General features: G+C 50.8%; 2 protein-coding genes across 2 annotated transcripts; one reads left to right on the top strand and one right to left on the bottom strand.

Annotated features, from left to right (window-relative positions):
- Positions 1-278: 278 nt before the first annotated feature.
- On the top strand, positions 279-2,220 carry TGME49_281555 (hypothetical protein; the record flags this gene model as incomplete). The annotated part of the gene is made up of 3 exons (XM_018781876.1): positions 279-1,439; positions 1,815-1,944; positions 2,181-2,220. Exons 1-3 carry the CDS (start codon positions 632-634, stop codon positions 2,218-2,220), a joined length of 978 nt encoding a protein of 325 aa, XP_018637454.1. The 5' UTR covers positions 279-631.
- A 1,242-nt stretch (positions 2,221-3,462) lies between these two features.
- Positions 3,463-13,265, bottom strand: TGME49_281545 (eukaryotic initiation factor 3, gamma subunit protein). The gene is made up of 11 exons (XM_018781875.1): positions 11,654-13,265; positions 10,843-11,227; positions 9,714-9,949; positions 9,030-9,146; positions 8,453-8,561; positions 7,589-7,672; positions 6,976-7,100; positions 6,174-6,286; positions 5,206-5,563; positions 4,746-4,867; positions 3,463-4,336 (listed from the first exon to the last, which is right to left on the bottom strand). The coding sequence occupies exons 1-11, from the start codon at positions 12,942-12,944 to the stop codon at positions 4,241-4,243; spliced, it is 3,036 nt and encodes a 1,011-aa protein (XP_018637453.1). The 5' UTR covers positions 12,945-13,265; the 3' UTR covers positions 3,463-4,240.
- Positions 13,266-14,755: the final 1,490 nt, after the last annotated feature.

Below are 14,755 nucleotides of genomic sequence, written 5' to 3'. Positions count from 1 at the left end.
CAGCTCGACACCTAGTTGGAACACCACAGATGGCCTTTTGTGACTGAGATTCTGGACGAAATTGCAACTGAGTAGTTCGGCATGAATGTGCGACAGTCGTTACTCTACACCCGACACGGCGGAAACTACACTTCAGGAGCCTGTCGCGGCACTCGAGAAAAGACAAGACAACGCCAGTCAGCACGTTTGTTATAGTCTCTCTTGCGGTACAATGATAATCTTTCAGAAACCTCTGTTTCTTGTAGCTACATGGGTCAACAACGGAAACGAATCTCACCGCCAAAGTCAGAGATTAGGTGCCCAAGGCCACTTGACGGACATTACGCCAGAGTCAGAAGAGTATGCAGTGGACGTTTTTGTTTACAATTTACTCTTGAAGTTACCCCGATCAGGCATGACAGAAGCGCCCTCCACTGCTCACGAGTTCCCCAGAGCAACTAATGTCGATATTGGGTCGGACACTGACAGACTGCCCAGGCTGCTTAAACATTGAGACAGTAACGGCCTTGGGAGACCATAAAGCTGACACTCGCCGCGTACCCCAAATGCAACATCGGAGGAAACGTGAACAACGTTTCTAACTTTCAACATCTCTACGTTTCTCCTTGCTGGTGTGCAACTGCGGTTCTAGATGCTCGACCACGTCGGCAAAACTCCTGAAGCCTTGAGAGAGCTCAACGAAATCATTTGCAGATGCACGGTCGTGGAAACGGACGATTCAGAGGCTCTGTCCCGCGATGGTGTGCCTGCTTCGCCTCCCTCATCCGAACTGGAGACTGACAGTGACCGGAGGCGAAGTCCGACGCCTTGCTCGCCGGAAAGCGAATCCGATGGAGTGTTCGACGACTCTGCGTCAACGACGCCTCCAAAAGAACCTCTTGACCCGACACGGCTCTCGGTTTCTCTGCAACAACGCGTCGATCTTTTGATGAACGCGACGCTGACAGCACTGGACTGGGTCCCGAAGCTGCCAAGAGAAGGTCAACTAGACTCTGTGAAGTTCACCTCCTCTATCTTCACTGCCCTAGCGCACCAGTCTCTAGAGAACCTGCACGAACACCACAGCAGACGAATATCAGGGGAAAGTTTTCGGCAAAAGCGTAGAGTTCTCAGCAGACGACTGTCGCGCGCGAAACCTAGGAAAGTGCACGCAGGAGACGGCGCCCACGGGGAAACGGATTCCTTCGAGGCGCCGGGTGTAAGAGAGGAATTTCTAGAAGAGTCTGGGTATGATAGCAGCGAGTCAGAAGATGAAGGGATACGACAGAACATGGCGCAAGACAATGAACGAAGCGGTCGCATGAGCTTTGCAGGGAGTCTCATTTCTCTAGGTCGCAAACTGCTTTCGCTTCAGCGAAACTGCGGTATGCACGAGGCTGAACAACGAACTCTGGACCTCCTCATACAGTTTTCGAACTTGAAGTTTGGCGAAGCTTCTCGTAAGCGTTTCCAAACCTCACAGAAAAAGTGGCTCCACTGCGAACTCCTGGACATCTCGGACGTACTGTCCACGGATTCAGGACTCCCGTTTGCGCATCTCAGTTCATACTCACCTATAGATAATTGACACGAGTTTTTCTTTGAAAATGTCAAAGAAGGGTTGCTGGCCCTCATGCGTAGCCTATCGTGTGTGTATTCATTTTTCCATCGGGAAGTTCTCGTCTGGATCTGACCGCCTTTCTGTCTATATCCGCATGGGGGAAAACCGGTGCAGTCGCGACAGAAATGGTGGATGGTAACTCTGCAGCGTCGCAGTTCTCTCTTTCTCTTTAGACCTTTTTGTGTTTGCTGCAATTTCCGCGGTCACCTCTCAGCTCAACACCTCGCGTTTCTTCTCGAGAAAAGCGAATTCGAATCCTCTGAAGGAAACGTCGAAATCGCCCTGGCTACTGCACAGTATGTTCTGGAGGTCCTAAAAGATCGGCGTCTGTTCCTAACTCCCAGGTCCGTTCCAGCAACCCTTTCTTTTCTGAGTACAGCAGTCAAATCCATCGCACGCCTGGCTTTCGCCGTCGAAATAAAAAACAGCCGCACCTTCAAGAGCACTGCGACGTTGTTGCCCACCTGGAGTGATCGAAATCTGAGATCTGTTCCAGCAGAAACAACTCCGTCGAGTTCCCCGGATACGACGCACGGTTGCACAGTTCCACCTTCTCTTGCTGTTTTCGGATCGCCGGCAGATTACCTTCCGTCTACGAATTTCCACTGGTTGAACCTTGATCAGACGCATGTGTGTGTTTCTGAACGAGGACGATATGGCGTGCGCTTTTGTGTCGCGGCCCGTCGCTCAGCATTTGAAGGTGTCTATTTACTAGACCCAAGTTGGTTTGTGCGTTTCGTGAGCACCGCAAGTGCGCCAAGCATACGGGCATCCCACGTTGATCCGGAAAATCAACCTTCGCTCACTGGAGGCCCGCTGCTATTCGATTTCCTGCGTCTTGCCCTCTGCAGTGAAGACATCCTCATGCAGAGAGCACAGGTGAAAGTGGAGTCGGCCAGGAAGCCAAGACGGTCAACGCGAAGCCGAAGCTCCTCACGTCTAGGTTGACGAACAGGGGCGTCTCTCTCACCGTGCGCTACTGAGTTCCCGCGGCTCGCCTTTGCTCCAGAAAACACCACTTTGCCTTCCTTTACAAGCGAGGGGGAGAGGGCGTTTTTATGTAATAGACCTTGCGTTCAGAGACTCGAGAGAAACCGCTCTGAGGCCGCATGCGCGAAAACAAGTGAAACCTAGATGGAAGCTGAAAACAGCTTCAGCAGTTCACTTGAGACGAGCGTGTCGGTGGGAGAGACGGGGAACATTACCGTGGCAGTCTTCAAGAAACATCTGATTTGCTCTGCAGAAACACAGTCTGCTTTTCGTTTGATACTTTTTATACGCCTCCATGGTTATGTATTTCTCTAATGGCATCCAGATGTGCCGAGGAACTTTTGTCAATCTTGCTGCGGCCGTTCTGATACGCATGTCTCGACCTTTTGTCGTTTGTGCATCATTGTCTGTCTCCCTCGCCGTGTTGCTGGAGCTTCCTCCGAGATCTTTGTGAGTTCTCTGCCTCGGAATCGCGACAGCTCTCTAGATATATCTACCTCTAGCGTCGAGTCGACGTTCCTCTCGCTCTTCCACCTGGACCCCCCTTCTACAGCAGGAACAGCTACGGACCTCTGTATACAGGAGACGCATGGCTCGACCCTGCGCTCTTCTTTTCCCCTCCGGAACTTCCACTGTGGAAGCAGACGCTGCACTCTCGAAGCTGGAAACTCGACTGTTTTGGCTGCACCTGGAGACTCGAAACTCTATGAGTCGGAGAGAGAAGACTCTCCTGGTTGTCCTCTGAGAGCATCAGAGATCGAGGGCGTCAGACGGCCTCGCCATTCGACCACAGAGAGGTCGGAAAAGGCGGCTACGTCTCCACACACACGCGAGAAAACGTCGTTTCTCGCCTTTCAGATGAAAAGTGAAGCCGTGGAACAAAGTGTCGCTCCCGACAAAGATTCCAAAAAAAAGTCGGAACGGCCCCGACCGCGTGGAAGCACCGCGGACGGCCTTACAAGCAGAGACATGTCGAGACACACGAAGACGAACGTCCATGCGCAACGAGAGAGAGAAGTATATGGCAAATGCATACGTGCAAATAGGCAACATACACACAAAGAGGATGAAAATTTTTCAGGATGGAACTTCAAGCCTGCCCGTGAAACGCGTGCTTCTCGAAACAGCGGCGAGAAGATGTGGAGAGGGTTCTTTGCAAAAAGAAATGTTGAAGAAGTCGAGGAAACCTCACGCAACACCTCAGACAGGCCCGCACAGGGAAACGTCAGAAAGGGGAACAGATCATTGGCGACCAAAGGCGGAGGTGAACGCAGCCGAAAACACCGCCGATTTTGCATGCATCTAAAAAACGTATAGATTCGGGAACAACGCACAACACAGAACAACAACCAGAGATCTACACTCGACCGAAGCGACATCCGCGGTCCCCAAGGTCCACGGTGTGCCAGGCGCACAGAGAACGCCGAAGAGACGGAACATCCACACCCTGATGTCTTCACGTCTCGGTATATCGAAAGGGTAAACATGCCCACACATGCAGGCAGAAATACTTATTCACAAATAATATACATATATATACATATATATATATATATATAATATATATAATATATAAATGTAAATTGGTAGACAGAGGGAGAGGCTTCCGCGCGGGTTTCTCAAGTTTGGTTTTCCACATGCTTTTCAGAATCACTTGTCAGGCTGCATGCGAATGGCCGAGACGACGAAGCCGCTGAAGAGCGGAAGCGAAGAGTTCATCACCGGGTGGGTGCGTCGCGGGAGAATCTGGAAATTCACAGAAACGCGCATGGACGGATGTTTCGAAAGTGGGCAAGCGAAACGGCGAAAACAAAAGCAGCCAAAGCGGCCGCAGAAGACGCATAAAGGGCAGATGCGACAAGCGTTCAGGAAAAACGGACCGAGGTAGAGCAGAGCAGACGAAAAGGATGAAAACGGCGAAAAACACAGAGAAAATGCACACGGTGTTGAGATGTGCACCGCGAAGGCACCTAAACTGGAACACAAAAGAGAGTTGTGAAACTACGAGGGAGAAGAGAAAAGAGAGCAGAAGTGAACAGCCGAGAAGAAAGACAGGGGAGACAGAAGAGAAAAACGAGAAGGGAGAGAAGCGAAGAGAGAGGAGAGAAGAGGAAGAAGATAGAGAAGAGAGAGAAGAAATCCGATCCAGACTGACTTGCTGTTCTCTGAGCATGAACTCCTGCATTTGGACGTGGAAAAATTCGCGAGAGGCGCCAGCGGCTGCATGGAGGGCAGAAGCTATTTCCCAGTTGTGACAGAAGACGACCAGCCGTCCCCCTGCAGAAAGGACATCCAAACGCGTTGATATTTGTTTTCTTCCTCTGTGTCCAGTGCTCGTACTCCTTTCGCTTCGTTCTCCTTTTTCGAGGCTGCGATTCGTATTGTGTCTTCCGTCCTTTCGTTTGTCCGCAGGCTTTCGGACTCTCTTCCTCTTCCTCTTTCTCTGCTTCTGCGCAGTGTTTTTGGGTGAACTGCTTCGCAACCCAGCGGAGTACGTTTCAGAAGAGAAGAGAGATTCTGTGTGTGTGTGAAGCGACTCTCTGGACTAATATATTCTTGCTTTGTGCTCTGGTGTTTTTTGTCGCGTTGAACTTCACTCTCTTCGAACCTCTCACCCGATTTCAGGAGACGAAAGGCGAGGAGCAGAAGTCTGTGCGCAAGCTGTCGGAGGGAAGGCAGAGCGTCTGCGGGCGTTGCCTTGATGAGTTTCTTCAGACCCAAAACGTAAATCACGCTATCCACTCCCGCGCTGTGCATCTGCTCCATCTCGCAGAAAAAGCGATTCGAAGACAGAACAGGAGACGCAGAAGCAGAAGGAGAAGATGACGAAGAAGAGGAAGGCGAGAGCGAAGCTGCTGAAGAAGAGTTGACAGGAGAGGAGGCGTCGACTTGCGCTTCAAGCACGGACGCTTGCGTCGGCCGATTTTCAGAGGCAGCCAGAAGCTCCCGGCGCTTCGTCGGCCAAGACTCAGCCTGCGGTGGGAGAAAAGCGGAAAAAGAGAGAGACTCAGATCACGCGACCTCATTCATCTAGAGGCTGCACCGTTCAGATCTAGGAGACCCGCGATGAAACAAAAGAGAAAGAAAAAACCACAGGAAGAGAAAAACACGGAGAAAAGAGGAAAAAGGGAGAGAGAACGCCACATAAATATATCATCTGTTTTCCTGGACAAAAGAACAAACAGAGGCAAAGGGGTTGCGCTTATCCGCATCCTTTCATCTGACGAGGAATGAATTCTCTTTGCATCCACTTTCATGTTTCGCGCTCTGTGCATGAAACTTCAATCACTCGCAAACGAAACATACACGCATATGTTCATATATATATATATATATACATATATAAACACGCATATAAACGTATACAACGACATACATGTATGTACATACACATACACTCATATACATTCATAAACATACATATACATACATATACATACATATACATATATATATAGATAGATATCTCTGTATATAAATATATATATATATATATATATCTGTTTTCCTGTTGTTGTGTTTCTACCGATTTTCCGTTGTTTTTCCTTTTGATGTGTCACGTAGGAGAGTTGAGGAAACTGACGTTGGCGAGAGGAACGTTGAAGATGGTTCGGCGAACGGAGGGCGAGAGATTCAGTTCCGCTTCGATTTTGTCGCTGCTGCCTCGGTCCACCAGCCGCCAGACGCGGCCCACACCTGAAGCAGGTGGATTGAAAAGGCGAGAACTGGAACTCAAATTCGATTTCCAGATCTGGAGCGCCCTCCCATTTCCTTGTTCCTTCAATGAAGGTGTAGGGTGCGACCGTTCGCAGTGAGCGAAAAGCAGAGAGAAGATTTGATACAGAAAGCAAGTGCAGAGAGAAAAACGAGACTCGAGGAGACCAGACATACGCACAAGTGCACACACTAGTTAGCGTTACTTTCGAACTCGCTCAGAGTGCAGAAACCTGGCAAACTTCATTCTTCAGACTGACACCCTCCTCTTCTCGAGCACCTCACAATCCAACCAAACGAGCGGGTCCTAGCAGACAGACACGACGACGAAGACGCGAGCGAGCAAAAACGATGGATGCGAGGTCTCCACACAAACAGATATGTCCCATGGGTTTCTATACACACAGACGCCCCCAGATGCGCTATCTCCACAATGAGGTAGACGTATACAGATGAGCATGAGGAGACGAAGTCCGAGAGATACATAGACCAAAAGCTCGGTGGCGCTGGAGGCTGAGAAGACGCACATCGATAATCACACATGTCCGCAACGTATCGACCGTTTCCTCAGAAAAACGTCGACGACCAATCTTGTCTCTTAAACGCGGATCCGAAAAAGGTTCAGCGAGCACAGCGTTGTGAAACTTCAAAGCGCATGCACCTCTGCTCACCGCTGAGCTGAAGAGCGACAGCGCCCGTGAGCAGACCCATGGCATGATCGAAGACCAGCACTCTGTCCCCGCATTTGATGTTTGCGTTGATCAACACCGAACTCAGATAGTCCATTCGCAGGTGCCTGAATTTGAACAAAGCACAAGCCGATATTGCATGCACTCTTAATCGCATGCGTGTGTGTGTGAGGCATGCGTTTGAACTGCATGCAGTCTTTGCTGCATCCGCGGTGCAGCAAGTGGCGGATTTCTTCGGTGCTGTCCTCGTCGCAGAGACAACAAGGCGTCATGGCGAACAAGTAAAATCACGAACTGGCAGAGTCAGAAAAGACTGAGTTTTCGTCAACGAAACGCGACGAAAGAAACGCATCTCCCGGAAACTCGCGAAAACCTGAGTGGAACTGCGACCCTCTGCTTATCTGTACATCTATACACATATACATACGTCGTGCAACACACTCACGCCTGCGTCGATTGATGCGCATGCACATACCTATACAAGTACACATATATATATATATATATATATGCCGGGGTAGAGCCTGCACCTCTGTAGCGTAGGTATCCATTTGTTGTTGAATGAAGCGGCGCTTTTTTTTGCATTTTCTCTTACGCAATTTTTGCGGCGTCAGTGGCGTAGTAGGCCTCGCATACTTCGCGAAGAGTTGCGGGAAGCACGGTGACCCTCTTCAGGTGTCTAGGGAGATGCAGGAGAGAAGGAGAAACCAGACGCAGAATCCGCATTGAAGCGGGGACTACACCTTTCGTCGACAATATGAATGCCAACGCACGATCTACACTGGAGAAATGCATTCACAGGTGTGGCGACGCAGAAGATCCGGCCGCACCACGGTCAAAAACGGCCAGGAAAGCAGGTCAGTCTCCCGCCGTTTTTCCCTCAGCACAGAAGAAGCAAGCTGCTTCGCTCAATTCGCGAGTCCTGCCGAGGAGGCAGGCGAAAAAAAAACCGAAGAAGAGACGAAACCGAGGAGTCGACCGCTGCTTGAAGCAACTCTTCCTGCTCACTGGAAGGTGCCTGCGCCGCGCAGGTCTCCGAACTTGAAAAGCTGATGCATGCAGAGATCGAAGACACAACCGAGTCACCGTCGTACAGGTACGCCAGTACCATGTGCACGAAACATCTCCTCATCAGACGGGGGAGGTTAAGGGGACAAATGTCCACCCAAGCACGCTTGATGAGTTTACACGCTGCGTTGTCATGAACGACTACTCTGACCGCGGAGCTGGCGGACGACCTGAGGTGTATTTACACCCGAGAAACGTACGGGAAGACGCGAGCTCATATCGTCCGTGACATTGTGTATGTATGAGTCGATTCACACAGCTTGTTTCTGTCTGTGAATGCGTGCGAAAGGATGTTTTGAAGCGCGCTGTCCAGCGTTTTCATTCTCTCCCTTTTCCTCTCCTCGGTATGTTTGTGTTCGTTCGCCTCCCTGCCCCGCGTGTGTCTGCTCACCTGGCCATCTTCTTCCGGATGTACTTCTCTTGAGCGAATTTCGTCTTTTTCTCAAAAGTCGAACTGTTGGCCATCAGCAGACGAATCACCTCCTCGCCGCGCATGCCTTCTGCACGCGCCATAAACACCATGAAACCTCACCCTCACAGTCTGGGAGACAAGGCACTGCCATCTTCACCACGCAACAGGACTCTCTTTGCATGCAGCGAAACGCTGCTCATCGGTCTCGTCCCTACGGTTCTCCCTCTGCATGCATCCGCCATTAATTAATCCTGACACGCATCTGCACCTGAGCTACCTCCTCCTGCGTCCCTGTGTCCAAATCTAGACATGACCATTCCTTTCTTCACTATTGCACATACTACACACACATATACATATATATGTATATATATGTATATATATATATATATACATATAGATAGATAGATAGATAAACATAACATATATATACATATATATGGATGTACAAGTATGCAGATCTGCATGCTCCACAGACATACATATATATATATATATATATACATGTATGTGTGCATCTTGGTGTTTTTAGATCCAAAATTGTCTGCGTGCTAACCTTCTCGAAGGCACTCGATTTTCCCAGCTGTCAGCTGCTGGGCGTCGTTGCTATCTGCGATGTCTCGATTGTCGCCTTCCACTTCTTCGTGCAGGTCAAAGGCTGTTCGATACGCGCCTGAAAATACGCGCAGGACCGGCGAACCGCGAACGCGAGGAAAGTCAGAGAGGACAGAGAGAAGACGAGTTCGTGACGCAAACGGAACGCACCAGTCGCTGCGTGGTAGAAACGTCGCGAGTCAACCAGGAGGCCTTCGTTCTCTCTTTCTCGCTTTCATATTCGACTGACTCTCTCGCTGTCTTCCTGGTTGTCGCTCTCAGAAAACGTATCTGTGTTTCTCCTCTCTCTCTTTCTTCCTCGTTCCTCGCTGTTCGGTCGCTCAGTGCCTTCGTCACTCTCGGAGCCTCGCTTGCCGTTTCGCCTTCCTTATGCCTGCTTTTCCTTCTTCTCTCTCTTCTGCTGCTCCTGGCAACCCTGCCTCGTCCGTTCTCGTCTATGCGGCCTTCGCGTCTGCTTCTTGTCTCCAATTTCCTTTTCACTATGTCTCCGCCTTCGCTGGTCGAGCTTCTCTTCGCGTCTCCGTCTGCACCTTTGTCTGTTCGCGTCCTTCCCTTGTCTCTGTGTGTGTGTGTCGCCTGCCTTCCGCGGCTGTCTCCCAACGGCTTTCCACCGCCTCTCGCCTACTTGGGCTCTTTCCTTCTCGACTTCCTCCTTCCTCGGAGTCGCCGTCTCTCTGCGCCTGCGCGAGAAGCTCGTCGACGCATGCTGGCGAGTCGTCCAGCCGCCAGACGCCTCGACAGCAGAGAAAAGAGGAGAAAAATGCATGACCAGGAAGCAGCGAAGGCGGAAAGTCGAACGGAGACGCCGAGGAACTCCACGCCCCTGACGACGAGCCGCGCGACTCACGCTCTGTCTCTCTCCTGCACAAACAAAACGCAAACCACAACCGCACCTCTGCAGCATATGCAAACCAACGTCTACGTCAATACATACAAACATGTGTATGCATCTAGACACTCACATCTAGACACACACACACACGTATCAATACAAACAAAAACAAACAAAAACAAACAAATACATATATATATATATATATTCATATGTATACAAATATAGATACAAATATATATATATATATATGTATATATACAAATGTATGTATATGTATGTGTACATGCAGAGACGCACCCCGAGAGCGGCGCGCACAGGTGAAACTACGCAGTGGTGTGGACAGAGAGGTGCAGATGCACGCTGACGTCTCTTGGATGGTTTCTCGAAAAGGAAAGGATACATCTCGCTTTGTCGAAAGGACGAGAGAGAGGCGGAAGGTCCGAGGAAGCGACAGAGCCGAATGTCCTTCGATATCCCAGACGCCAGAGTCTCTCCACCGAGACCGGTCCAGAGAGACGCGAGAACGCAGGCAAGAAGTTTTCACGAAATGGCGGAACCGGCGCGCCCAGAGGCCGTTTCCCCCTCCGGTGGAACCTCAGACTCCGCAAGGAATTGCATGCAGACATTTCCGTAGATGCAAGGAAACGCCGCTGCATGCGCCTCAGCTGCCTCGAGCCGAGGCTCTTGCACTTCGACGAAGACGCCATCTCTCACCAACGTCGTCTCCGTTCTCCACACCGGCCGCCAAGAATTCGACAGACGACCGAAGGCGAGACGCCGATGGACGAAGCGTGGAGAGAAGACGGAGCGCAGAAAGGCGGAGTCAACAACACAGCACCAGATGACCCAAGAGAGACATGAAAACGGAGACAAAGGAAGCAGAGCTTCACCCCGAAGAAAAGAAGAAAACGAAAGTTACCTCGACGTGCGAGAGGCCGCTGCAACGGCGTCGCCGTTCTCCTCTTCCTCGCGGTCTCCTGTCTCCGAGCATCGCGGGACTCTCACAACGAAACGCCGGCCGAGAGAGCAAATCAAAACGACAAACATGCCTTCTTCCACCAGCCCAACTGCAGACGGCGAGAGAGCGGAAGACGCAGACGAAGAAGAGGGAGAAGAAGAGGAAGAAGAAGAGGGAGAAGAAGAAGAAAAAGAAGCAGAAGGGGAGGGAGAACGAGAAGTTTTGGTTTGAAGTTCGGAGGGGTGGAGATCTCGAGAGGAAGAGGCGAGTTTACGCCTTTTCAGCGGCACTGCGATTTCCACTGGAGACGAGGGGTCTTCGGTGCCCTCGTCGAAGAGGGGATTGCCTGCGCCGCGTTGTGACATTTTCAAAAGGGAGAACTGCCGTGGAGTTTCCAGTGTCTCTCTGGTCGATGAAGCGAGAACAGAAGACGAGAAGAGAACCCCAAGGGCAGACGTCAAAGAAGGAAAGACGAAAAAAGGACTCTTGGCAACACGCAAAGGTTCTCTATTTGCTGTCTTGACAATGCTCGGAAAAGAAGAAGCGTCTCTCTCTTCTTACGAATGGTGCATGCACAGGAAACCGTTCTGTGAGACTAGAATCCGACCGAGAAGTACACAAAGCTGTAAATGTACAAATGCATAATTCAACTTCTATGTTCATATTCGTGCACATATATATATATATATACATATACATATATAAATACATATAGCATGCGCGAAGCATTCACAACATGGCTACGCGTTGAATGACTCTTCCAGACTCCTACATTCTACGAGACGCTGGGTGTCCAGATTTTCCGGAAGCGTTTTGCTGATTAAATTGACTCTGCGAGGCGGAAGAGAGAAGAAAAAAGGGAGGAACGGTGCTCTGAACGGACCAAAACGGGGAGGAAACAAGAGCGTGGAAAAGAGATGAAAAAAACGGAGAAGCCTGCAGTGGGAGAGGGGGGGGGCAGCGCACGAAGAGCGTATAAAAGCAAATGCTGACAGGAACAGTTGTCGAGACAGGTGACACGAGAAATCTGAATTGCGAGGGATAGAAATGCCTTGTCTACCGTTTCTGAGAGGAGAGAGCTGGGAAGGAGGCGTCGGATTCAGGTTTGAACGACATGTGCATGCGCGCGTTTGCATGCAAAAAGCGAGAAAAACAACCGTTCGAGGGGGTGCATGCCTCGCGACAGAAAAAGCTTTGTCGTTGAAAAGAAAGGGAAAAACTAGGTAGGCGAAGCATTCGCTTCTTTCTGTGGAAGGAGGAAGGCAGTTCGGGGGAGAGTCTCGTCCCCTCGGCACTTGCTCGCGACTTTTTAGGTCGGTTCCGCGGCTCAAGAAATGCCAAGGAGACTCTTCTTCGACAGGCAACGCTGCGTGTCGCTGCGCGAGAGCCACGCAGGCCTTTTCGCTAGTGTCTGCAGAGAGTTTCTTCCGCAGCCTTTTCCAGAAAAAAGAGTTCGAATGCCCGGTCAATCGCTCTCCGACCGAAACGTAGCGTTCTCTCACAACGCGGCCCATATGGAAAAAAGAAAAAACAGAGACCGAGTGACTTGGAGGTCTAGGACTGAAGTGCAGCCCTTTGATTTCTTCTTTGAAGGATCTTTTTCCAACTGCGCTTGTGCGTGATTTAACGTGCGTGTCAGCAGTTGAGGTACGGGGAGGCTGCCTGGGCCAAGCAGAAAGACCGCAGGTGGGCATTTCGTTTGTCTCGAGATCCGTCAGTTTTTCACAAGGCGCCGTGCACTGAAAGGCGAAAAGACGTACCTGATCCAGGAACTGTAACTGGGACTCTGCGTGCAGGGCAAGGTGGCTGAAGATGCCAGGTTGTCTTTCTGTGGTTCTCGTTTGAGGAAAAACCCCAAGACGTACGAAATGGAATCGGTAGACAGTCGCGTCGGGGAAACAGGTTTCTGCGTCTCGCAGTGGGCCGGCCACGACCCCTTGAAATGAAAATCCCTTTTCCGCGGAAAATACAGCGAAAGATTGCGCCCATCTGAGACTCTGCGGTCTGCGAAGAATTTTCGAAGCGTGCGTGGCGGTGAAGGTCCACACCGCAGGTACCAGCATGGCCCCGGGCGCGCTTCGGTTTAGTCCTTTAGGAAATGGAGGAACGATAGAGACGACTACACTGTTTAGGGTAAGAGCCACCCTTTAGTGAAAATCCAGTTAAACACTATTACAGACTTTAATTAAATGCAGACTCTTTAGTGGTAAATGAAGTCGAAGGCGCTCAAGCCGTAGGTCTGGACTGCGGCACAGACACAGGGAAACGAAATCGGGAACTTCAAATGGAGGGCCAGGAAAAACAGAACGACAAGGAAGCCGCGAAGGTATTTTCAACTCTGCGAAAGAGAATGTGCACGTCTGAAATCTGGCACCAGACTGGAGTTTCTCAGCGCAGAGGCGGGAACTCGACAACCGCGTTTGCGACCCTTGTCGTTTGCTCTGCCCGGGGTTCAGCTGTCAGTGGATTTCTCTCAAACGCTCTGTGGACCCTTTCGCGACAGAGTTCCGGATCCGTCTTTTACCGCCGAACTTTTGAGCAGGACCTCCTCGCGAGCGGCTAACATTCGCAGAAGTGAATCTCGTTGGCTACCATTGAATTGACAGTTACGTGAGAGCGACTGTTCCAGTCCTGGCCGACCAGAAATCTCTACCGACACACAGAGCTGTGCCGACAGCGCGCGGACCTTTTCCACGTGAAGAGGACGGAGGAGAAGACGGCACTTGAAGAAACACCGGCGGAGACAGTTCTAAGCGGGCACAGCGCTTTCTTCCCGGATGAGATCCGTACTCCGCCCGTAGTTATTGTCAGCAATTCGGAAATCGTGAATGCGGGATGGACACGGCTTGCCCGAGTCCTTACCTCAGAGAGTGCATGCTACATTACTTTCGATGGGGTAGCTGTGATCTGTGCGGTCTTCCTAAGCGAATATTTTCCGGAGGAACTGGCAGCTCTTTTGTGTAAGAAAGTCGTTTCTAGAGCTAACGACGCGGGAGGATTCAGCGGCACATGCATGAAGCAGAGTAATGTGCAACGGACACTCGAAAAAATCAGCGCCTGAACACAAGCCATAGATGTGCCATGTTTCGCACCGAGAGCGACTCATGGGGTAAATCTTGATGGCATAACGTGCAACAGGGCACACCCCGTCAGGCTGCATTTGACACAGACGAGGAACCCTCGTCACAGAGAGAGTCGACTTTTCGTCCCGTGGCTCTGACCACCACACCGAGATCCCTTTCCTCGGGATTCGTTGTGGGTTCCGTCTTCCAGCATTTAAACCAACTACAGAGTAAAAGGAGCGCATGTTAACGCGTCTCAACCGCACCCTGCCTCTCTGAAGCGAAGAAACAGAAAGTACGGAAAACTCGGTGAGGCTGAATGGAGCCCTCGACAGGCGAAAGAAGCCGCCACCGTGTCTTCATAAAACTGCAAAGGCTCCCTACCACTGTGGTTCTATGACTGTTCAAGAACATTCCCAGTTAGAACTAAGCGGCAGCACTTGCATTTGCCAGAGAAGAGCGTTTTCCGCCAGGCAACGCGCCGTACCATCGCAGGCAACAGCTACTTTTCAAGTTAAGCTTGCGCCTGCTACAAAAGTCCAACACACTGTTGCTTACCGCGAAACGAACGCATCTTTATAACGCGGCGAACAGTTTTCTTGAGACACACTCTCGACGCGGCTGTGCCTGTGGCGTACCAATGAGAAAGTCAGGAGTACCACCCGTGGAATCGTATTCCTTCTTGAATTTCAGGCGAAGAGTTGCTATAAGGCCGCCCGTACAGAGCGTCCAGGAAAAACAAACTACTCGCTGTGAAGTTCGCCGGAAAGTGACACTGCTTCGTGTTTAGGGGTACGGACGTGAAGACAGAC

Source organism: Toxoplasma gondii, chromosome VIIa (genome assembly GCF_000006565.2).
Source record: "Toxoplasma gondii ME49 chromosome VIIa, whole genome shotgun sequence".
Classification (NCBI taxonomy): Eukaryota; Apicomplexa; class Conoidasida; order Eucoccidiorida; family Sarcocystidae; genus Toxoplasma; species Toxoplasma gondii.
This window is presented reverse-complemented; position numbering and strand designations above follow the sequence as displayed.

Excerpts from the sequence above, each read along its gene's own strand:
- TGME49_281545 (XM_018781875.1), bottom strand. The coding sequence starts at position 12,944 with ATGCTGGTACCTGCGGTGTGGACCTTCACCGCCACGCACGCTTCGAAA. Across the intron at positions 4,868-5,205 it reads CTTTCGTCTCCTGAAATCGG|GGGGACGGCTGGTCGTCTTC; the intron begins GTGAGAGGTTCG and ends TCCTTTCTGCAG. Across the intron at positions 4,337-4,745 it reads TCATGCTCAGAGAACAGCAA|ATTCTCCCGCGACGCACCCA; the intron begins GTCAGTCTGGAT and ends GTGAATTTCCAG.